The following is a 26,097-nucleotide window of genomic DNA, read 5'->3' on the forward strand; positions in this document are numbered from 1 at the left end:
TATCACTTCGATATTACACTAAATAGTACAGCCCGTAGTGTTTTATTTAGACAAAAAACAGAGGTCAAAAGTGGCACAATGTCTTTCAAAGATACAGGTATCTATAATACTCCCAAAATAAATTTTGGAGATCTTAATTGAAACAGTAGCTTTCTCTGGAGATTGTTCGAGACTATGAATGTCAGAATACAGGTAACATCTACAAGTGTTGAATGTCTTCATAAGACATATCCACATACCAATCTTTAATCTACATGAAATAGAATGGAAAAATGTGTTGTCAAAATCAATTCAGTATAGCTCTCTTCTCCACCCCTTTGTCAAAGTAAAAATATTTACATAATAGAAGTCATGATACTGATACAAAACACACACAAAATATAAATCAATATATACATGTACAATTTATTTAAGAATATTTATTCAATATTTTACAGGCTATATTATAAACAATGGATGAAATGAATAAATTAATTTGGATGCAATGATATAAAACATGTTTGATCACAAATCTGCCTTCGGCCCCATACTGAGTGGAATGGCTTTCATTTCTGTCCGCATACACAAGAATTCTCCAGTGACAGTCATGAGTGCAATACTGATGACATTGATAATCCACCACGGTAGAGTGCTAGGAACATTTCCATTGTATATTACACATGCCAGGAAGTGAAACAGATGGGCAGTCACTGAAAAGTCTAAACACAGTTTGGTTCTCTGTACAATGAACCACAGGGCGAGCGCACTGAAAACAAAAAAAAAAGAAACCTGTTAGAGGAGAATGATATTTTTTTATACTGCCAACAGTTCATTATACACACTAGTCATGTGATCAAATTTATGATGAAATACAATCATTTTGATTGCTTGACTATCATGAATTTCCAGGCCATTTAGTTATCAATGACACCAGTTAACCTTTGACCTCTTTAATACACTATCAAATCAATTGTATATATGCCATGGTAACAATGACTTTAATCTTGGTACTTATAGATCTTTTGCAAACTTCATCTTGATCCAATCGAATGCCAATTTTCAAGAAAGACAAGAAGATAAATTATATATGTATATTGAAGATGATACCCTGCAGTTTTTGGTTGTATGTTTATACTGTACATAGTAACACATACATAACACATCTATCATTGTTACTGGAGATATCAACAAGCAAAATAAAAAAAAATAAGGTATTTCACATTGACCTTGACTCACAATACAGCATGTAGAGCATGTACCTGCAATAACAGAATGATCATATATCACTATGATGTGCATTGTGAATAATGTAAAGTGAAGAGGAGCTTCCTTATATTACTCAATTTTTAAAAATGGAATACTATAAGCACCAATACCTTGTTAAACTGTTGAGAAGGAATGCAATTACATTTAGCCGCCCTGAAGTTTCTAACACATCAAGATCCTGCAAGGATAAAAAAATAGTTTTCATAAATAAAAATAAAATCATATTTGTGTCGCACAACATTTTCTTTTATAATAATTACAGTGTTTTGATATTCTTATCAATTCTACTGGTGTCCAGTACTAGAGTCAGTGTGCATAGTTCAGGGTACATTCTGCTGTTATGACATTATATGATGTGAATGTACAAGATACCATGTCATAATTTGAATGCATACCTACACAGAGATATATATTTTCTATCAAACTAATTTTTTCCTACTGGTTTTAGATCCAATGTTGATCCATCTATACCAATCAAGGTTTCAATAACCTCATTGTTATAAATAAGTATTAAACTAGGACCACCTGTTAAAACCTTACCTATATTTTTCTAGCTTGCAAAGTGAAGCAAAGTGTTTGCTACAACCCATTTACCAGGTATATTTGTCTAGCTAGTAAAGCAATGTTCTTGTGCCATTAGCACTACACCAGAAACCCCTGTAAAAACTCATGTTATATGTAAGAGATACAAACTTCATTAAAAATTTGGGTCCTGTTAGCAATTTTACCAATATCAGAAAGAAATAAGATTTAAGGAATTTCCCTTCATAATGAAGAAGTTCATATATCATTTCATATACTACTCCAAGTTAATTTATCGTCTACACCTCCTGCATGCTCTTTATTCCTTTTTTGTAGTATGGTATTGAAGGGGAAGTATTTGTAACATTGAGCCACAAATCCTCTCCTTAAACAAAGACAACAATCCTTTATTTTACTGATCCCAATTGTTTCTTAGATCTACCCGAGGCAACACTGACTCTCCTTGGTCAATCCTATGTAACCTCATGGCATTTGTTTTGAGGGCCTTTCGTTTACTAACTTGTTCCTTCACGATATCGCCAGACATTTTAACTGGCAGATGTTTCTGATGTGAACATACCATCTATTCACTACATCAAATTTCCACTGAGGTAGGAACTAGAAGAAAATTGGGATTCTTTTCAGTCGTCATATTCATATGAGAACAGGCATCCAAGGGCGCATAAGAGAAAACAGAGCAAAGAAAGAAAAAGCAGACATGAAAGATAGGTAAACAAAAACATCCAAAGACATCTAACTGGGGCTTTTTACATCCCTTAATAAGTTAAAGAATGTGCCCTCCTGACAAAAATAAAATCATGGATAGACAAACAGAACCCTCAACTCTGACATCACTGCTGAAGCTAAATTTTCCAACTTTATCATACAGAAGGCTTAAAGGGGATATGATAGAACTTTATAAAATCTCAGACGGTATATATGATAAGGATTCCTGCAATTTTGTAAAGCTTAAGATGGACATAGGAATAAAGAAGTGGTCGAGGACACTCCAAAACGCTCTTTCTTCAACATTACAGGACCAATAGAAGAGGAAATAGTTCTGCTATAAGAACTGTGAAAACACAATCTTACAGAAGACATAGCATCTGCTCCAAATATAAATACTTCTAAAAACAAACTGAATTAAGTTTTGGAAAAATCTAGATATTATATATACTTACAGAGCTACTGTAAACTGACCAGAAAATGAACTTTAACCACAACAAAATAATTTTGAGTATGGTGAAGAGGAATGCTGTGTGTTCCTGTACCAGAAACATTACTATACTCAGGGCTCTCACACCCCGGGGCCCTTAGAATTTGGAAAAATAATGGTGTTTTCCTTAGAATTGGGAAAACTTCGGGTCTAAATTGGGAAAAAAGATACTATTTTGCATTGGGAATTCGGCCCCAAATCTGACAGATCGAGAGCCCTGATACTATACTTTACTATACTGCATCAGAACTGACATTTATCATTAAACACATTTAGCAGATTAAATATTTTGATATTAACCAGATCAATCTAAATCTGTATTTCAAGTCACCAAATACAGTTTCTCATTTTACCTGTTGCACCTGCATCCTTACTTACTGTTTCAGTGAACACTTTATCTAATGAGGAATCAAAATTGCCAAACGTGTTCATAAAGTAATTCCAGATTCCTAGGATTAAATAGAATTGACACTGCATAGAAACGATCTGTGAAATTATCAGCACTGGATCCCACACATTACTACGGAAATGACCCGTCATCCTTGGAAGTCGTTTCCGCAGAAGCCCAAGCATTACCCCGAAAAAGAAAGTAAAGAGGGTAACTCGACTCTTGCCAATATTTTCGAAACTGCCTGGGTTCACTCGTGGCGATTTAACTTTACAGCATATCAATTAGCAAATACACCATGTAACCATATATTGCTACATTGGCGTTTCAACATCAGCAAAATCTCCAATTAGTCTGTCACATCGATTTGCTGTGCAGTTAGCTGCTGTAGGCAGGGTATGTCAATCCAATATGGTGACTGGTGCTGAAGCAGTTTAAAAACAAGTTACACGCGGTGTCATCGCCTGCCAGAAACACGTAAACAGTTAATTGTCAATATAAATACAAAGTCTCGTTGTCTCATCTTGTATTCGGGGAAAAGATGGCAGAAAATTTCGTGGCTTATAGAAGTTACTTTACTTAGATGTCGTGTTGGACAGCCACTTCTAAAACGTCACGACAAATCACCATCACGAGGACGCTTAGAGGGGCTTCCATAAATGCCGCGTTGATTTTATGCAGTTAAATCGCTCGTTATCAGACTAAAGTAACATGTCATTTCTGACATCAGGTCTAGAAGTATCTTAAAAGGGACCCAAATATCTTAGTGGACGTGAAACCCATTAAAACAAATAAATAAAACTTCTGCCATATATATCAAATCAACATATAGTTCTTGACGTTTGTTTGTAGAGAAAAATAATCAATTATCGACACCGACCAAGTATTTTTGGCCGACTGGTAATTATTTGTATGGCAAATAAGTATCCTTTACTCTACCTTTACCTTATTACATGTAACAGGCCTAGAATTTATAACATTGTGCAAGTACATTATTTCAGTGTTGATGATAGGCTGTTCAATCGGCTTCACCAGCTTGAAGCTCCACGGTGATAATACTTTGCGTCATTTATGTAAACCAAATGGGCACTCGAAGCGTTTCTTTGACTTTGAACGCTCGCGAGATTTTGTCGGTCTCTCCTCCATTTTTGCCCCCGAGTACAGATCGTGGTGAAAAGGTTTGGATCATTTTACACCTAAACTGATAATTTGTATGGGAAATATGCATTATTTGAACGCTGATAGATATATTTGCGATATGGAATGGTGTTATATACTCATATGTCGAATAAGTTCTGGTGATTTATACATAGCACATATGACCTTGCTTTCAGTTAACTGAATGCAAAAAGTCACGTATCGAACGTCAACATTATTTTTTTTCGCTCGCCTATTCGAAGAATAGAGAGGCTGATATGAAATGTAAGCATCTCAGTGTATGCATCAGCCTTAATCTTCCTTCAATGCTGAAGTTTATAGCACAGGTATTACCTGTACTACCATCGTCTGTCATAAAATTAATAACAGGTTTTGTAACTCTATCGGTTCTAGCGAAATGACACCTTTTTGTAGCATGTGCATATTTAGTTATAAATTAGTACTAACATGTTCTATATGTGAGTTATGCTGTTTGTTTTGGATGAGCATTAGACTTGTAGATCAAAGGATGTACAATAAAAGTGACAGGAAGCTGCCTTTCTTTGAACTCTCAGCAAATTTATCGAGTTAACTAACGACAGAATTTTCAAATTTTCATCAAATTAAGTGTGCCACTTCACATTTACATTGATTGGGTGACTGTTAAGACCTACAAGACTTACTTTAGTTTGTAGTGTGTAGGTATTTGATATTGTTCTGCAATTATCAATTCCCATGAATATGCTCCGTTTTTTTTAGCCAAAATGAGTGGGCAGATAATCTTGAGGCGACTGGTAAATAATATACGATGGCATCAAGTTCGATCTTGTTCAGCTGTGGTCAAACCAACTGAAGTGAAAATCTATCCTATGGAGCAGATGAGTGTAGAAATGAAGGATCGCCATTATCCTGTTGTTGGTAGGTAAAAAATCATTATATAACAATCAATAACCTGAGATTAGCAGGCAACAATCAAATTTAGCAGAGTTGATATATTTGCTGAACCCAAGATATTCATGTCTTGTATATATAAATGTACATGTTCTTGTTAATTTATGAATCACCTCATTTTGTAATATTGTAGTTTAATAGTAAAATTTTATTTACTATGTTAATGTAAATTCTATTAATTTATCTTGTTGAATGATCTCCCATTATCCAGTGTAGTAAAAAAAGGATAATGTTTGTGTAATGTGTAGAATTTTCATTGGAAAATCTCATTACACACTTTCCTTCATATAGTAGGATTTGATGCTGTTGTGAACTATGATAAACCAATATAACACATGTTTTAAAACATTCAGGTGAACGAGATATCGTAGGACATGGATTGGGTAATGAAGGCAACTATGTTGATGATCATGAATGGCCATGTACTGGTGTACGTTTCAAGGCAAACACACCAGAAATTTTGGCTATGAGAGAGAAGGAGGAGGCCGACTGGAGTAACCTCACAGTAGAAGATAAAAGATTCTGTAAGTAGTTTGTGGTAGTCCCTGCTTTGAATTATGTAGAATGAGTGAAATAATGTTGACTTTCAAATATTAGAATATTGAAATAATCATTTCAAAGTCTATCATTTAATGTCTTCAGTGTATTGTATTCCATCAGTGAAACCAGGCACTGTTTCAGATGATGATGTTTATCATTGTAAAGCAATATACAATAAGATCTGCTTACTAGATACATCTTTATAATAGTTGAGAGCTATGATAGTAAAATGTAGACCTGAGGAGAAACGTGTGGGAATGACAGTTGGTGAAAGTGAAAGAAGGCTTTGCTACAGAAATAACCAGGCTTGCAAGATGATAATTGGTTTTATTTATACTTGATAACATGTTGAGCATAAAGCTTGCTTACACACGGATAAGATCAAATGCAGATGACATACAGAATATTTACAAATAAAGAGAATACATCGTACATACAGACATACAGGATCAGGGAGAAATCATTCTGTGTGAAACATCTTCAAAGACAAAAGTGAAGTGTTATGACAACAAGTACATAATGGTCATGGCTATTTACCCGCATGATTGTCAATATTTATATCATCCCATAGAATGACTGTCTGTAAATGTTCTACAGAAAAGACCTAAATAAGTACTGATTAAAGTCGCCGCCAGAGCTGTAAGGCCAAGGATCACAGCATTACAGTATTTCAAACATGGATTTGATCTGTTTTTCATGTTCACTAAGTGCAAAACTTGCCAGAATAGAGTGACCCCAAGCTCTCCTAAAATAGGCTAATAAATGTCATGATGGATTGAGCAGGTGCAAAACTTTGAATACTACTATAACTCTGTTCTTGCTGACAAAATTCTATTCAGAAAGAAAAATGACTTAAGATGAATTATAGCAATGTTCCAGTTATTTTACAACTTATAATCACAAAAATTGAATATTCAAATATCAGTTGACATCACTAGTGCATATATATATATATTCATGTGTAATCACTTTTCACTGCGACAGCTTGGGTTTTACTCCCCAATTAATAATTATAAAGGTTCAGAGACAATTTTTCTCAGACACCCAAGTTCTCTCTCCTTCCTTAGGCTTCTATTATACCTCTCTAAGATTCCATATACCCTATGTTTAATAGATACATGTATTAATACTGGTGTCATCTTGTTTTAATTTATTAGGATCATGTGATGTATGGAGCATCATCTATTTGATATACAATATATTTTATTTTGTAGTATACAGAGCTTCTTTTGCCCATACATTTGAAGAAATGTTAGCTCCAACTGGTGAAGTCAAGAGACAAATCATCATATTTTTATTTGGATGCTTGATGACACAAGTGTTCTTGTGGGTTCAAGATTACATCAGTAAGTATATCTCATTTCATGTGGATTTTTCTTTTGTTGAGTTTGTCAGTTCCATTAATCCACAAATTGTCTATTAGTAGATCGATTGATCTATGATAATGCATAAAATCAAGTCCTTGTAAAAGATTTTTCACTGAAAAAACACCAAAAATTGAGCCCCATGGAAAGATGTGATTTTACAGTATTACAATAGAAGTTAAGTTTTAATGAGTAAATTTTATCAACCTAAGTGTTTATCTTTACTTAGTAGGAACACATGGTAATATGCATTGGTATTGTCCCTAACTACTATCGGGTATTCTGTGTGAAATATTGCAAATATATTGACCCTATCAAGATTGCAAAGAATAATATATATATTTAGCACATGTTTTCATGCTAATTAAGTAAGTATCTTTCATTTATTCTGCTGTTACATGCATATGCCAGTTAAGCATCACTTAAGGCCCAATCCACTTTGTTTAATATACGCATACAATCAGTACAAAGTAGGAAGTGCTGGCCACTTTATAGTCAAAAAGAAAATTTGACAAGGGTTGTTTGTTTATCAAGTAATGGCAGACCTATAGATGTTGCAGCTGAGCCTTATAAGGCCTCTATTCATGTATTCAAATATATTTGTACCCTGTCACTTGATCATTTTAAATGTTTATTTTCATGATTTTCAGTTCTCCCACGTCCATCTGCTATGTTGAACAAAGGAGGAATAGAGGCTATTTTGCAGACATTAATCAGAGACAGACGTGGAATTTTGTCTGGCATCTCTAGCCAATATGATTATGAAAAGGGAGAGTATAAACCAGGAATGGAACCAAAAGGTACCGGCAGTCTTGAAGATTGAAAGCAAGGAACTGTTGAAGGTTCAGTGGAGCCAGTAATAAGTGTGAATTGGAGAACATTTGACTTATATGAGATGTTGTATAAGGAACTGTTATACTACACAGTTTTGGTTTTTTGACTGTGAATTAAAATTGTGATAGAATACAGCATGTATTCTTTTTAATAGAGTATATATTGGATTTTGTGTTCAATTGTGTAAGAAAAACTTCCATTTTCCAATGCCTACTATTCAAAGTGAAAATCCTTGATATATTGCCCCAGCTCCCAGTTTACATGCCACCTCTATAAAACAGCCAAGTGATTTCACGTAGTAAAACTACCTATCATCAGTGAGGGAGGAATCTTCATATTCCTTTCTGTCTGTGGTCTACATGCATATAATGCATGCCAGTCTGTCCATTAAACATTTTCTTCTTAGCGCGAAACATGATGAACATGTTAGTATGGGTCCTCCATGTGCATGCAACATTTTTAGTGTTTTATCCTTATGGCTACCTGCAGACACATTGAGGTTGGCAGAATACTGAAGATGGCACCATATCACAAATTGTACCACATACAAGAGAAGGCACGACTACATCTTCTCATTTGAATTTAATACTGGTGTTACACATACACCTACAACGTTAAAACACCATGATGTCACAGAAAATATACATCAAGTTCCGCATATCTTTTGAGTTTTGAGATTAGCCTCTGAAGTTTGTAATACTAATTTGTTAAACCATTTGTTTTACACATCACTTTTCAAAGAGGAACACAGAAAGGATCAGTCTTGTAATGAATCAATGAAGATTATGAACAATGAGTATCAAAAAAAATTTTTCACCTTTTCCACAGATGTCAGTTATTGCTTTTTAAAGCGAGACAAGAGCAACCTATACAATAGAAATATTGACCAGTCCCATTACTAGAAAATACTTCGGAGTTTCTAAAATGTACATATAAATAATATCAGAGAAATACTAAGATGTTTACAGACAAGATAAAATGGTCAAACGAGAGACCCACAGGGCCTGTATAGGTCACCTGAATTTGTTTGCCTGATCTTACTTAATCCCACTGAAAAAGAATTCTAAAGGTTTATATTTATTCTCCAATTGGGCCCTACTCGTCAAACCCCAGGGCCCTGCACCTCCCTCAAATTTAAACAGAATACATGCATTCCTTCAGAAGGATTTTTAAAGAATTTGCAATTTTTCTGCAATAGGGTCTCTTACAAGGGCCAACTTCTCTAGTCCATTGTTTCTACAAAGTTGATTCCTCTTCACCCAAGGATGTATCTGACCAAACTGGGACAGACTTTGGACATTCAATTGGAAGGAGGATTTAAAGAGAATTTTTAGAATTTCCCCTTCAGGCCAAAAGGGGTTCAGAGCCCCTTCCTCCAAGGATGCTTCTGACTAGATTTTTTCAAAATCTGCTCAATCAATCTATACAAAAATTGGTTGACGGATGAACAACACAATCAATGTTATGCCAAACCAGCTGAGCTAACAAGAGGCCCATGGGCCTTAACGGTTATTTGACTATAAAGACTATGCAAAAGGCCAAATAGGTCTGAAATAAATTGCTCAACTATTCTACAGCTTTAAAATAGACATTGTTGATTCACAAAACATTTTCACCAAACTTGAAATCATATTCTTGATACATGCTACTACACAAATTCCATTACTCCAAACCTAATGCTAGATGGAAAAGATATTTTAAGATCTCAACTAACTTAACCCAAGAGATCTTGAATATAGGTAAAGGTCAGTTATTTTAACAAAATTGTAGCCCTTCACCCACTTATATTAGAGAACCAATATCAACAGCCTGAACCTTTTGTTATTGAGAGGAAGTTGTGCCCTTCATCTCATCATGCTACAGGTCCAATATCAGGACCATTGACGTTTTGGTTATTGAGAAGAAGTCATTTAAAGATTTCGACATATTTGACCCTGTGACCTTGAAAGTAGTCAAGGTCATTTATAAAAGCAAACTTGGTAGCCCTTCATCCCAGCATGCTACTTGCCCAATATCAGCACCCTGAGACTTCTGGTTATTGAGAAGAAGTCATCTGAATGGAAAGTTTATGCACAATGCACGACAAAGGATAAAACACAATGGCTATAGATCATCCTGCCCTTTTGTCCCTTTCCCCCAAAATTTTGCACTTTCACAGCGCAAAATCTCCCAACTTTTACCAGGTAGCAATGTGTCAAAATAGCCAAGAAAAAACTGGAGATAGATGGAGAAAAGATTTAAAGCAACAATTAATTTACTTGCAAATATTTTTATTCACATCATACAGTTCTCTCTCAGTCATTCAATGCTACATGCTGTAGAACAAGTCTCGTGCTCCTTTTTACACCATGGAAGTGAAACAGAGGGAAATTAGTACAGTTAATTCCCCAAAGTCATTTTTGTACAGGGAAATATCAGGTAGAAGGAAATCCAAAAGAAAAATTATGTGCGATTTAATAGAATGTTGTAATGTATACATGTATAAAGAGATATCAGTATGTATTTAATAGTACAGTATCTTTGAAGTCTGAAGAGAATTTATATGACTGCTGCGTGTTAAGAAACTTGCTAATCAGCTAATGCTACAGGTTAGATAAGTGTCTGAAAAATAAACATTTAAAGTAAAATTTTCAACAGCTAGATTTAATATTACCAGTGCTGAAAACTTAATGCTTTGAATGAGAACAGACCATAAGTTCCCCTGAACATGTTGCTGATATGCTACACTATTAAACATAGTGTGTGTGAAACATTTCTAGGGATTGCCAGACCAAAAAGAATATTAAATATTTATTTCTTCTTTTCCTTTACTCACCAATATTTTAACTGGACTTTTTTATCCATTATGTCAGATGGTCACAGTTTGGCATACATTGCAAATCAGGATAAAGATAACAGTATAACAAAAATGGGAATGATTTAAAATGTTGAACCTAATAATAAAACCCAAAGATACATGTATGCTATGAATTCATTGTATATCAGTGATGAAGAGGATTTTGCTAATATTGAGTGTCAAGAATTATTTTGAAAATTCAGCAATCTCCATCCAAAATATGAGGACATGGCAAGTATGTCAATGTCAACATTTTAAAGAATATGTTCATGTAATACATCTATATCCCTCAACCTTTTATCATGAACATAAATCACAATTGTTCATAATTGTATTCCACATTTAACTGCATTGGCAGCAGTGAAGTTTTGTGCAAGCTTGCTGATCATCAGAAAAATCTCCTGTAACCAGTAGACCAGACTTTCCAATCCATCACACAGCAGGGACTATATAGGAAGCCATTCTTGTGTGGGTATGTCAAGAATTACATCCATGTCTGGGGTACACCTGTAAAAAGAATGTTTTATAGTATGAAATACTGCAACGATTTCTTCCCTTCTTTAAATCATATGATTGATATTACCTTTCCCTTCCAGTGAACTTTAAAGGTAAAGTCATAATAACGACAAGTAATTATTCCTTCTTATCAAGTGACCTTTTAAACTTTGTGGACTTGACAAATATATCCAAGCACTGTGTACTTGTTAATGATTATGGACATGATGATTGGATTGGTTTATTGTTGCTTTTCGTCCTAGCCAGGGTTATGTAAGGACATGCCAGATTTGGGTGGTGCAGTGAGTTTCAGGAAAAAACGACCGACCTGTGATCAGAACCTTGTGACTGCCCAACATGGGCCTCAAACCAGCAACTCAGAGGTAGAGGGCTAGTAATAAAGACAGAAGCCTTAACTACTCAGACACTGAGACTCCTGTTGATTGTTACAATTATTAATTAACTTTCAATTAGACCCCTCGGTCATTATTTCTGCATGTTAAAAGAATTTGTTGTTGAATTATCATGACCTTGACCTTTGACCAAATAAACTTGTTGGGGTTTGCTTATGTAACCTCTAGTGAAGACTTGAGGTGAGAGTTATACTTAGTTTGACTTATAGAGACATAAAACATTCTCAGATATGCTATCAAAAGCCTGGAATATAAGATCTTTTAAACGTTTACTTTTCTCGAGTAGGGAAGAATTCTGGGAACATCTGGAGTCTTGTATTGGTTTTTGGATCTTTGAGGAGTCGTTCTACTTCAGCCTCAAGAAGTTGATTATCATGAAGTAAGTCCTCTTGTACTTGTTTGTTCATCTCTATCTCCTGGAATGATAAAAAAAGCAGTCTTTATACTGAAGCATTCTCAACAGGTTTGACATATATACATACTGAAGAGATATTCTTATATTACAACCAGCAAGAAAATTTACAGGTGATATAATTCTGCTATGATGGATGTTGTGTGACATAGAATTATAGTGAAAACAGGTCAAACTGGTGATATTTCATACATACAACAGGAGGTACTGTACTATCCTATGCAAGTTGATTTAGCTATTCTTTGATGGTAACCCGATAATTAACGTACAAGAGCATATGAGCCCCAGTACCAGCCTGTTGCATTGTATCTAGTCATATTTGATGAAAGTGACAGCGTGTAGTCATCAAAACATCATGCATGTATTTCCTAACTGGTTCAGGTTGTCATATATAACAATATTCAATAAAAGTCTTTCTCTTGAAACAATACCACTCATCATTGTCTTATGATATCTCTGGGAATGGTGGCAAACAAGCACATTATCTCATTGATAACAAGTACTTTGAACAAGTGAGAATAAAAAGAAGTGATGCATGCTCACCTTTTTCATCACCATATTCTGTAAAGCCATGTCCTTCAAACTGGGGTGCATCATTGATATTGCTGTCTGTAACACAATTTACAAATTGACTTTAATCTTGTTATGCAGTACAAATTACACTAGCAGGACAACATGTAGTTTAATTGTTTACAGCTATATACTCTCTATATTATAAATCTTATATAGTAACTTCAAAAGATGTTTTGGTGACCTAGAAAACCAATTGTTATATATGTGTTAAATTTTCACACACGAAAAAGAAATGTCAGTTTTCAGAATTTTGACTCAATACAATGCATCACAAGAAACAGCATACAACAAATAATTAAATACTGTAAAGCTTCACCCTTCAAAAGTTGATCTTTAAGACCAAGGGAGTTAACTTGTGTATTTTAAAAGTAAATAAATCAAAGCACATAATAATTGAAGATGATATACAAATTCAGATTATATCTTTATGATTAAGCTATCTGTATCACACCTCCTGTAAAAACTATTCGTAAAGAAAAAGAAAAGGTATGATTTCTATCCAGGGCCAAGTATAATGATTAACTATTACAAAGTCGTACCTATATAACCACATTTCCAAGGGTATTTACATTCAATATCTAATTCAAGTCAGAAAGTACCTTTAAAATTTTCATGTTAGCATTCAGATAGTTTCAAACAACTCTCTTATCCTGTTATAGATTATGTCTCGTTCATTGTGTCTCCTGACCGCTAATGATACGAGAAAAGTTTGTTTCTATGTACTTTTTGTTTGGCTGTATTCTGACATTATGTACATGTATTCCCTGGCACCAGACATATTTAAATATACAAGTATATACCAATTCAATGTAGAAAGAAATAATTTTTATATTTCTCACCAAAATTACACCAAACATCTAATAAAAACAAAGAAAAGATCTTCAAGTTAGTGAAAGGTCAGAAGATTTGGTGTTATACTGTTCTCAGTGTGGATGAAGCCAAGGAAGTCTAGGTATTAAACTTCAATACAATTTATATAATAATTAGTGAAAATACAGCTGGTATCATTTGTTGGCATTTAAAAGCAAGTAAATGGCTTCGAAGATTCCAATTTCTAATGTGTCGTCTTAATATTTGATTCACTAAGAGGTGTTTAACATGATGGGGCACAGATGATACTATTCGATGGAATATTTCATTTACATCTAGGTAGAATTCTACTGAATTATAGACACTATCTTTGTAAAATGGCTAGTACCTAACTTTAAAGGAATAAGATATTGAAAAATACAGACATCCTACTACATACCTACAACAAAGTCACTGACAGCCTATTATAATATCGGATCACAGTTACAACAAAGTCACTGACAGCCAATTATAATATTGGATCATACCTACAACAAAGTCACTGACAGCCTATTATAATATCGGATCACAGTTACAACAAAGTCACTGACAGCCTATTATAATATTGGATCACAGTTACAACAAAGTCACTGACAGCCTATTAAAATATTGGATCATACCTACAACAAAGTCACTGACAGCCTATTATAATATTGGATCACAGTTACAACAAAGTCACTGACAGCCTATTATAATATTGGATCATACCTACAACAAAGTCACTGACAGCCTATTAAAATATTGGATCATACCTACAACAAAGTCACCGACAGCCTATTATAATATCAGATCACAGTTACAACAAAGTCACTGACAGCCTTTTATAATATTGGATCATACCTACAACAAAGTCACTAACAGCCTATTATAATATTGGATCATAGTTACAACAAAGTCACTGACAGCCTATTAAAATATTGGATCATACCTACAACAAAGTCACCGACAGCCTATTATAATATCGGATCACAGTTACAACAAAGTCACTGACAGCCTATTATAATATTGGATCATACCTAAACAAAAGTCACTGACAGCCTATTATGATATTGGATCATACCTACAACAAAGTCACTGACAGCCTATTATAATATTGGATCACAGTTACAATAAAGTCCCTGACAGCCTATTATAATATTGGATCATACCTACAACAAAGTCACTGACAGCCTATTATAATATCGGATCACAGTTACAACAAAGTCACTGACAGCCTATTATAATATTGGATCACAGTTACGACAAAAGTCATTGACAGCCTATTACAATATTGGTACTGCCTAATTTGTTATCAAGTTGTTTTAATATGACATAGATTATTACAAAGTGACAGTCAGTCTATTACAAAAAGTTCAAAATATTTTTTAATAATGTTATTCGTTACTAGTAATTCCCATGACCAAAATTCTAACAAAAAAATCCCTAGAATTCCGCACAGTAACAACACATACATGTACATTTGACCTATCAACAACATGTATAATAGAAATTTTATTTAAGAATCTTGCCTGCAACCAAATTTCTCCAACACCAATTTTGCAGAGAGTGACATTTGACAGAAGAACTACTTATTTATAATGAACAGAAAGCAAGAAAGGGAAATTAAAGATAATCTTAATTGGAAAAAGGGTTAGTTATATATCTTGTACTTCTCATCTAAATAATGAAGAAAATTATGTTGAAGTAGTATGATCTATGCCCTACCTGGTGGGTTATATCATCCACAGGAGATGTCAAGCTATCAAAGCCCGACTGGGAAAAACACAGGTAACATATTTATATATTGCAGCTATTACTTAGGGTCAAGTATAGCTTGGCTGGTCAAGCTGGCCAATGTACCATAAACTCTTATACTACATAAGATGTTATGTTCAAAGAAATGAAAATCAGAAACAAAAAATGTCAGAAAAACTAACTTGTCATTGACAGGGATGTACAGTTTCACGTAAGCCCAAACTGTGCCTAAATAACAATAATCACAGTGATGGTAGCCATGAAAGTAGAGAATGCTGTTTTGGAGAAAAGAATTTTTGGTAATCTGCCAGGGAACTCGGACAAATTATGTAACTGTGCACCCCTGTAGTTTTAAAGATCAATCTACAGTATAATTAACAAGTTCTGAAAATAAGGAAAAGATAATTAAAATGACAAGGTTTTATGGTCTGATTAAAAGTTCTAAGTTCTAACATGGATCTACAGCAGAGTTAACTTCTTTTTCTACAAATTGATATTAGAGATAAAAACATCTATATTTCAGGCTTAAATGAAAAGAAAAGTGTTCATCTCTACACATAGCCATTATTTTCTTCCCATAAGATTTTCATACGCCTCTCAAACAAAGATGTATAATGGTATAGCGTTGTCTCCCTATCAATTAATTGTCCAAAGATCTCCTCCCAAAGATTTCAAGCAATCTCTTTCAAGCTTAATTAGAATGATAGGAAGTTGTGCTGTCCTGAGTAGTAGTTTGACCATATTAGGATGACTTACTGTAAACATACATATTTTAGTAGTAATATTATCTAAGCACTTTTCTGACTTTTTCGTGCTAAACTATGAATGCACTAATTGTTCCTTCTGGATATAATTGGTTATACAAAACAAATATCACTGATGCACAAATTCTTCATTCTGCCAGTTTGCCAAAAAGTGATTATGTACTTAAATCTGATTACTTTACACTCACATTACTGTCCACTGTTCATCTCATTAAATCTTGTCCAAACATCTCCTCTCTCAGTTTTCAAACTTGGTGGATGATTTGAGTATGACATGAAATGTGTTTTGTTGTATTATGATAAAGTAAATTCCATGGTAAAGTGAACTACGCTTCATTTCACCATTATGGTGATATGACCCACCCACACCCCCCATGGTAAAGTGAACTACGCTTCATTTCACCATTATGGTGATATGACCCACCCACACCCCCCATGGTAAAGTGAACTACGCTTCATTTCACCATTATGGTGATATGACCCACCCACACCCCCCATGGTAAAGTGAACTACGCTTCATTTCACCATTATGGTGATATGACCCACCCCCAACCCCCATGGTAAAGTGAACTACGCTTCATTTCACCATTATGGTGATATGACCCACCCCCAACCCCCATGGTAAAGTGAAGCCGCTTTATAATTTGTTTACAATTGCTGTTTCTTCACTAAATATTTTATCAGTTTACTTAATTATGTTCTTTAATACATAATAAAACAGAATAAAATTTAAAAGGTGGTGAAATTTAGGGTGGGGCAGGGGGGTGGGGCTTCACATTACCATGGTAAAGTGAAGCATTACACTATTTTCTTACTAATTAACTCTTTTTTAACCATCATTTTTCTATTTGCCTTGATTCAATCATATAAACACAAAAGAAACAAAAAATATGTCTGGGGTGAGGAAATTTGGAATGGAGCAGGAGGGTGATGGGGTGATACTAGACATGTGTTCCACAGTTGTGATGGGGTGATACTAGACATGTGTCCTACAGTTGTGATGGGGTGATACAAGACATGTGTCCTACAGTTGTGATGGGGTGATACAAGACATGTGTCCTACAGTTGTGATGGGGTGACACAAGACATGTGTCCTACAGTTGTGATGGGGTGATACAAGACATGTGTCCTACCGTTGTGATGGGGTGATACTAGACATGTGTCCTACAGTTGTGATGGGGTGATACTAGACATGTGTCCTACAGTTGTGATGGGGTGATACTAGACATGTGTCCTACAGTTGTGATGGGTTGATACTAGACATGTGTCCTACAGTTGTGATGGGGTGATACTAGACATGTGTCCTACAGTTGTGATGGGGTGATACTAGACATGTGTCCTACAGTTGTGATGGGGTGATACTAGACATGTGTTTATAAAAGTGAATATTTCTGTACTTACCTCTGTCATTTCCTTTGTTGTTTCGTTTATATTTTTATTTCTCTCTTTTTCATACTTCGACAGTTCTGTGTATATTATATGTTCTAAGTCTTCTTGATCTTCCTAAAACAGCAATTCAAACAGTGAAAGGTAATTCAGTATTGTAAACCACATCTGACATCTTTAAATTTGTGGTGATCTTAACTGACATCACAGATACCTTGAGACAATATATTCCATCATTTATCATGAGATCTTGTGTGAGTTTTTTTATTTGACACTAGTATCTCATAGTTCTCTAATAATTATCAAACATAATATTGTGACATTTTATTTACCTGATGATTCACGTTGAATCCTTTCTGACAAAATGATAAAGTTTCAATATAAATACTTGCCTGACATGATATTTTTAAGTTTTGTATATCCTTCTGTAATGTAGCTATCTTCATAGCTTTCACAGGATATTCTTTATCCTAAAATCAAAATACATCCAACTTAGAAATACACATCAATCAGGTACATGCGACATTTTCAGAAAATACAACTGAGATGTAGAAGATATTGCATAATTTACAAACTGTGATGCCTACAGAACAGGAAAACCATGTAATGGAAGACAGTTCACCACAGTCTACTCTAATTCCAAGTGTTTTTTCTTACAAGGTTTAAATTTTTCAGATGGTCTATAAATTAAAGTTTTAGGATTTCTACAAAATAAATTGTCAAGCATAAATATTACACACTTTATAGTTCATCAAGATGTGTAGCTCTTCCTGTTTCTGCTTCAGATATTCATCTAATTCTGACACTTGCTTTTCTAATGCTGAAAAAAAATATATATATATTTGTTATAAATCTCTTTTTGTTCAAAACTGAATTACATAAATAACGAATAAAAACATAAAGATTACGGGATCCTGAAACAAGTTTAATTCATGTAACTGAATTCTGTATCCATACTAGTAATCTGCAATTAAATCACAATTCAATATTATTTTCATTAAAAAAATATTAATGTCTCTTCCTCTATAAATTTTTTGATCATTTTGTTTAAAACTTAATTTTATCAAAGAGCTGTATCAAAAGGGCATAAAATATCATTTTGAAATTCCTTCTTTTTTCCATTTTCAATAAAAATGTGTAATAAATATTGAAGTTTAAGAATACCTGTATAGATGAAACATATTAAATCAAAGGTTTAATACTCACATCCAAGCTTGTTCTTTGTCAAAGCTTTTGTTGCATCTAGTTCACCTTGTGCATTTTCAAACTCTGTTCCAAAGTTTGTGTTTATTGTTGTGATTCCACCCTGAAATCAAGTCAGTAGACATCAAAATGTATCAACGATCTTTGAGAAATGTACAGGTACAACATGTCACTGCTGCCTTGTCTACAACAGGTCATTGTATACTTTACCATAAGGGAGACAACTGCAGCTTATTTTTTATATATATATATATATTTATATACACCAGAACCATTACTTAACCTAGAACCATGTCAGTAACATTAATAAGCACATAATTTGTTCCATTTTTTATGTGAACAGGTCAACAAAAAGGAAAACCACAGGGGTCACATAAACCCTATACTGCATTTAATACATACTCATTACTAAACAAATAACACTCAATGTTTTTCACTTACCCTGTATTTTTCATATCGCCGCAGCAAACCTTTCACATGGCTCATTGTGTGCATTTCATCTTCATCTATATCTGCTTTCAACTTTATATTCTCCTCAAGTCTTAAAATCTTGTCAAGGTCTTTTCAGAAATTGTGAAATAGATGATTTACAAAAAAGTCACAAAGATTGTATCGGGGAAGGATCATAGAGATGGTGTCAGGGAGGGGTCACAAAGTTTGTGTCAAGGAGGGGTCACAAGGATTGTGTCAGGGAAGGATCACAAAGAAGGTGTCAGGGAGGGGTCACAAAGTTTGTGTCTGGGAGGGGTCACAAAGATTGTGTCTGGGAGGGGTCACAAAGATTGTGTCAGGGAGGGGTCACAAAGATTGTGTCAGGGAGGGGTCACAAAGATTGTGTCAAGGAGGGGTCATAGAGATTGTGTCAGGGAGGGGTCACAAAGATTGTGTCAGGGAGGGGTCACAAAGATTGTGTCAGGGAGGGGTCACAAAGATTGTGTCAGGGAGGGGTCACAAAGATTAAGTCAGGGAGGGGTCACACAGTTTGAGTCTGGGAGGGATCACAAAGATTGTGTCAGGGAGGGGTCACAAAGATTGTGTCAGGGAGGGGTCACAAAGATTGTGTCAGGGAGGGGTCATAGAGATTGTGTCAGGGAGGGGTCACAAATATTGTATCAGGGAGGGGTCACAAAGATTGTGTCAGGGAAGGGTCACAAGATTGTGTCATGGAGGGGTCACAAATATTGTATCAGGGAGGGGTCTCAAAGATTGTGTCAGGGAGGGATCATAGAGATTGTGTCAGGGAGGGGTCACAAAGATTGTGTCTGGGAGGAGTCACAAAGATTGTGTCAGGGAGGGGTCACAAAGATTGTGTCTGGGAGGGGTCACAAAGATGATCTCAGGGAAGGATCACAAAGTTTGTGTCAGGGAGGGGTCACAAAGATTGTGTCAGGGAGGGGTCACAAAGATGATCTCAGGGAGGAGTCATAGAGATTGTGTCAGGGAGGGGTCACAAAAATTGTATCAGGGAGGATTCAAGAAAAAAGCCCACATTTTTAAATTTTGTTACAGTTCATATAATTGATCTTTATGTGAATAAACATACAATATGTATTCATGTTTTCTAACTTAGATTTAAAAAGTGGTGAGAAGGGTACTTAATTCAGACCAATGTTATAATAACATCTAGGTAAGATTAAGACTTTGTTAACACTAGTGTATCATGGCAATCAAACATATCAACAGAAAAGGATACAATTCATGGTATCGCTTCTGGTATTCCTCAAGAGTCTTTTTTCTTGTTCTTATTCTCAGCTGTTAAAGAAAATTTGTTTTTATTATAATATCTGACATATAAGATGTAACTGTTTTTATTTCACCAGAAAAGGAAGAGCCAGTGATGCTTCAAAGTGAATTGGTTGATGAGTGGTGCACTGAGTGTTGGGTGTGAATACCAACAGGTATACATGGCGATGAAACAGAATATAAAAATCAATCCAGATAGGTTTCAATCATAACACACCACATGTCACCTGTGAGTGGCTTATTTATTGGTTGACTAGTTTTGTCTCGGATGCGAGGCTTTATCAGGGCACTAATACATTGGATTCTAACCATGAAGTACTGATAATGGGGCTCATTTTATATTCTGACATCATAGATAAGAAGTAAACGTATTTCATTATAAGACTACTATAGCATATTATGTCAATTAAAAGATCATTGTTTATCAGATAAAAAATATCTCTATATTGTTTAGTAAATGATATTACATTTACACAGGATTAACTTTTGTAAGCATGTTTTTTCTATCCTTTTGGCATCTCCCTCAAGAAGTATCACTTCTGTGCATAGTTTGTTTCATTTCGATCAAGTTACCAATAGTTTCATAAATTTGACCTGGTTCTGGTTTTGTGACATCGTCTATGACTGTTTCTATCGTGTAAAGGTGGGTATTCTAATGTGCATGTTACATTATGGTTTATTTCTATCCAAAGTAGATGTGATACACATTCCATCTGAGATCAAAGATGTATCTATATGTTGTTTTGATTTAAGTGATAATTTCAAGAAACTTGTGTCATTACTCCAAAAAGATTGAAAGGCTTTAACTGCCCTATTGGATCTAAATAAAAGCCTTTGCTTGCCCTGAATATAAATGTATTCAGCTTGTCTGTAGTAAAATAAAATTTGTAATCCCAGGATACCAAGGAAGTTGATATTAACAATCATAAACAACAAAGAGAAGAATGATTACCTCAATGATCTTTACTCTCTCCACTCGTTCCTTGTCTAGTGATTTTTTCTGAGCTGCCTGTTTTTTCTCCTTTAGTGTTGGTATATGACCACCCCTACCAGGTCCAGTACCATGCTGACAACTGTCAGCTGACTTAGCAGTGCGGCGAATAGATACAGATTTGCCTCCTATTGAAAAAAGAAATGACAAGTGTGAAATTGTATTTAATGAGTGTCTTGAGTTGAATATCATTTGAGTTCCTGGAGCAGAAAACAATGTATCACTACAGCAATTATCATAAAGGAATATAAGGACCAGTTTCAGTAAATAAAAAACAAAACAAAAATCGTTGTAATTGTTTTTTTATTTTTTTATGTTTATTTCCTAGTCTGTGTAGACATCATTGAACTAAAATAAGTTACAAATCATATTCAGTAATATTACTTTATTTCCATCTGATAAGTCAATTTTCTGGATTTGCCTGTAACGTTTCTACCCAAGGACACAACTGTGATAGCCAGACCAGTCTATTTTTCAGTTTCCTGAGAAACACAAACTGCCACAGGTACAGTATTGAACCACATCTCACATCTCACACTTCCACATTAGGTAGGCCTATACTCTACTGACTAAGCTATCATGGCCCCACAATGAGCACAAGATAACAACAACTTACATCTGAGCAATAGTCAAGGGTTAGCCTCTTTAGTAATTACAGGAAAATGAAACAGCATTTATCAGTAATCAAAATAAAAACCAATTATGATATATGGAAGGGCTAATGAGTGAGCTCAGACTTATACTGCTTGCAAATCATTGGATTTAAACTCTGAACCAGAATAAAGATATAAAGATACACTTCATATATCCTATAATGAAAAAAATATATATACAGAAACGTATTACTGAAAATACGTTCAATGGTCACATACCTTTAGGAGGAGGAGGAGGGCGTGTCACAGGTTTGTTTTTTCTGGTCCACTGATCATAGTCGGTAAAGTCAACATTAAACTGATTTCCCAAAGATTTCAGTAGTTCATCCTTACTGAACTGAGTCCTGTCAATTTTACTAGCAGCCTTTCTTCCCCAGTCTGCTGCCATTTTGTCTTGTTATATCAATATCTTCTAGATGACCAAATCATGAGCTATGTAATATGTTGAACAACACTCTTCATACACTATACAACCCCAGCACCAGCTGGAATTTTTCCTTAGGATACCTAAGTGATAAAAGGAAATTGCATATTAGATTAAAAAAAATTACAATGGCAAAAATACTGCATTCTTGCAGTTATACATAACATTTTTAGAAAGTTCAAACGAGCTCACAGGTGTATCAAATGCTTTTTCAGTAGATATTCCAGTCCATGATCAGGATTCAGTCTAGACTGAAATTTCTTGTCTCTGAATTGATGATATTATGTCAATATTCACATTTATTATGCTGTTATTGATATTTTCATTTTTACTGATTATGATCATCTAAAATGTACATAATAAGTAAAATTGTAAATAACCACAACAGCAGAACAAATGCTGTGAACACTGACCTTAAATTATCATTTTAGAGACAGAAATGTTCAGTCTAGATTCAGGCAACACCAACACGTTCAGGTGATGAAAGTACACTGTACATGTACTTGTTCTTTGAAAAATCATATTATTGTTCAAACGTTAAATAACAATAAGATAACCAAAGGCTGCAAAATTAATTAAATTACAGAACTAATTAGTATATTTTTACTTAAAATGTTTTCAAGTCATGCTGTCAAGAAAAAGAAATATCGATATGAACTCAACATTGTCATAATTCATTCATGTAATCTTCATGTATGGCATATAGTTTTACCCTATCCCTCTCTTGAACTGTGACAAAAAGGACTGTTAAAATTCCTCCATTTTTCAAAATAACCCAAAAAATCACCTTTCTTCCACAATGGGAATTATTCCCCAAATTCTAGATTAATCGATGTATAGGCTACTATATTATGTCAGTTTTACTTTATGTCACATCCTGTATTTTGCACTATTTCGCACTATATACAAAGAAGAAATCTAAGCTTAATTACGTCACATCCTACATGGATGTGAAGTGTTCAAATAATATAATTTCAAGCTATTTGCCAATATAATGAATACTTTACACAGAAAATAAACAATAACCTGAGTGATTACATAGTTGATTACCGACTGTGAACAAAATAAACGGTTCAGTTTACATGTACTAAGTTTCGCCATACAAGATCTTTATCGGTCTGACAGCCGCCATTTGTAAACAGTTTCCATAGCTATAAAGAAGAACGCTGCGAAGGGAAATAACTCGACATCGAATTTTCTACAATTAATTTGTAAGGGGTTCAACACTCAGCTGGGACTCACATAAGAGGGAAAAATCATATTTAAGCATGAAAAAAGTATCATTGAAGTAAGATGCTTTTAGGAACAGTAAGAACTTAATGATATTATATTTATCTCAATCCCTCGCTCTGAGCTCCAACTGACTTATCACACACCGTTCTAAGTCATGGCCAGGTGTCTTATAGGCACATATTTACAATCTATTATTATATCCTGTATGTTAACAGTTTTTATTTTTTGTCTAATCCTTCATATAGTTTTTCGTGTACTTTCACGTTTATATATTAATTTGACCGCGTTTGTATATCATCATGGCATATTTTAGGAATTAGCCGAAAGGGAAGGATGAAGTGAACAATGTTCCCTGTGGCGTCTTTATAACAGGTCCTTGATTATTACTTCCTCGTTTGCGATAACAAGATAAGATATTTTGGGCTCGTTTCCCTTTCTCTCCGTTGTGAACTGTGTGAACTGTATATGCTGATAAAAATAGTAATCTTTCAATATTTCACACCTATTTTTGTTCTTTTCGGTGATACGTGTTTCAATCGACTTTAGACATGTTGAAGTCCTACTATTATAAACACTGTGCCATGATTTATAAGATGCTTACTTAGGTATCGATTTAGAACACGCAACAGGATAACGATTAACAAACAAAATAAGACGAAAGATAACTTGGATCTATAACAATTTATACAGTTCCATTGTTCTATTGTATCCGAAGGATTTGGATCTGTATATATAGAGGCCTAAAGGCCCGAGTTCAGTAATTATAAAACGACCAAGTTAGACTAAGTAAGTATCATATTCTGTTCGTATCGGTAAAAAGTTTCATTTCACCGAGGTATTAAAAGTGAAACAGATGATAAACTTGATATATACCAGAGTAAAACATTCAAATTATGTTCACGGAAGGAATGTGAAAAACAGGAGTAATTTTCGATGTCTGACAAGATAAGTCCAGCTGTAACATAACCACTTCCGTTGTACAACATACAAAGAACATCCGGCGAACATTCTAACTGATGCTAGCATTTCTGTAGCAAACTGGCCGTGTCATAACTAAAGTTAAATTACCAATGTTGATATCTTAAACATGCCACCATATAGATAGTTTTAATTTGTGAGTCAGTGAGAAATTGCAAAATCCTGTTGGAGATATTTTTAGTTGACAAAATCAGCATCTGACAAAAAATGGGGGATTGGGGATGGGGATGTCAACACACCAAGCTTAGGCTTCTCCGGACATGCTAGTTCTAAAAACGTTTAACGAAGTTACCCCACAAGGAATCGTAAAACTTACGTGACTGGAAACAGCTGTATCTTAACACGTGCAATAACTCTGCGGAATTACTTTCCGATCTACTTTATTTCATTTAAATCATCTACAGGCTCGCACCTTTTGTCTTTCTTAACCCTCGCCAAAATAAAGCTTATGTTTTAAGACACTGGTCATGTACTCTTGTTATCGGTCACAGTGACCACTTGATACTGTATCAGAACACCTACATAAAACTAAAACTCAATAAAGAAAGAAAGAACGTCAGGTCAGCTTGTTACTCTGATCCCATAAGTACAGACAACATCACAGAAACTATTGTCCATCTTTTTTAAAATATTAATAAAGATTGACAAGAAATGTATTTTACAGTTTTAGATGTGTGTGTTTTTTTTTTTTTTTTTATTTCAGACGGATATCTTGTCCAAGGTCAGTCGCTGACCTTTACCAGATCAAATGGCTCGGCACCAATTGTCAACCTCGTTGTGACGTGTAACAAGGTTGTCTCCAATCGACTTCCGCCTGCTGTATGGCCTATTGACCCGATGATATTGTAATTTCACACGCCGGTAGTTACTTTAATGTCATATTGACATTTACAACATTCTGTCATGAACAATGAAGTTTTAACATTAACAATACTCCCTATCAATTCACATGGTCCTCTAACGACATATGTGTCATGATGTTTCTTTTCGGTCATACATGTGCAAGGATTTCAAAGAATTTTCAGAACCTTTTTGGGGAAAAAAGAAAATTACGCAAAATACGTCTTAGCTTTTACTTGTTAGCTTACATGTGCGGTTTAAGAGTTTTCAAAACAATCATGAATTTCTTTCAGTGAACAACGGTTATGATTTTTTTAAACAAGTAATTATATTTGTACTTTATGTAAACAATGAGCAGACTATTATTTGAGCG

At 34.5% G+C, this 26,097-nt stretch overlaps 3 protein-coding genes across 3 annotated transcripts; 1 reads left to right on the forward strand and 2 right to left on the reverse strand.

Moving 5' to 3' along the window:
* Positions 1 to 401: 401 nt before the first annotated feature.
* On the reverse strand, positions 402 to 3,976 carry LOC132560639 (protein SYS1 homolog). Its single transcript, XM_060225303.1, has 3 exons — positions 3,362 to 3,976; positions 1,356 to 1,423; positions 402 to 745 (listed from the first exon to the last, which is right to left on the reverse strand). The coding sequence occupies exons 1-3, from the start codon at positions 3,554 to 3,556 to the stop codon at positions 505 to 507; spliced, it is 504 nt and encodes a 167-aa protein (XP_060081286.1). The 5' UTR covers positions 3,557 to 3,976; the 3' UTR covers positions 402 to 504.
* A 501-nt stretch (positions 3,977 to 4,477) lies between these two features.
* LOC132560637 (cytochrome c oxidase subunit 4 isoform 1, mitochondrial-like) lies at positions 4,478 to 8,355 on the forward strand. The gene is made up of 5 exons (XM_060225301.1): positions 4,478 to 4,549; positions 5,268 to 5,426; positions 5,813 to 5,983; positions 7,214 to 7,345; positions 8,014 to 8,355. The coding sequence occupies exons 2-5, from the start codon at positions 5,273 to 5,275 to the stop codon at positions 8,184 to 8,186; spliced, it is 630 nt and encodes a 209-aa protein (XP_060081284.1). The 5' UTR covers positions 4,478 to 4,549; positions 5,268 to 5,272; the 3' UTR covers positions 8,187 to 8,355.
* A 2,095-nt stretch (positions 8,356 to 10,450) lies between these two features.
* LOC132560636 (uncharacterized protein C20orf96-like) lies at positions 10,451 to 23,726 on the reverse strand. The gene is made up of 12 exons (XM_060225300.1): positions 23,700 to 23,726; positions 22,469 to 22,756; positions 21,558 to 21,724; positions 20,556 to 20,614; positions 19,304 to 19,403; positions 18,866 to 18,965; positions 18,400 to 18,479; positions 18,052 to 18,129; positions 17,675 to 17,776; positions 12,897 to 12,962; positions 12,215 to 12,357; positions 10,451 to 11,540 (listed from the first exon to the last, which is right to left on the reverse strand). Exons 2-12 carry the CDS (start codon positions 22,635 to 22,637, stop codon positions 11,480 to 11,482), a joined length of 1,125 nt encoding a protein of 374 aa, XP_060081283.1. The 5' UTR covers positions 22,638 to 22,756; positions 23,700 to 23,726; the 3' UTR covers positions 10,451 to 11,479.
* Between the last annotated feature and the right edge of the window lie 2,371 nt (positions 23,727 to 26,097).

This window comes from Ylistrum balloti, unplaced genomic scaffold, assembly GCF_031769215.1.
Source record: "Ylistrum balloti isolate Yb309-2 unplaced genomic scaffold, AGI_CSIRO_Ybal_v1 Utg371088, whole genome shotgun sequence".
NCBI classification, from domain to species: domain Eukaryota; kingdom Metazoa; phylum Mollusca; class Bivalvia; order Pectinida; family Pectinidae; genus Ylistrum; species Ylistrum balloti.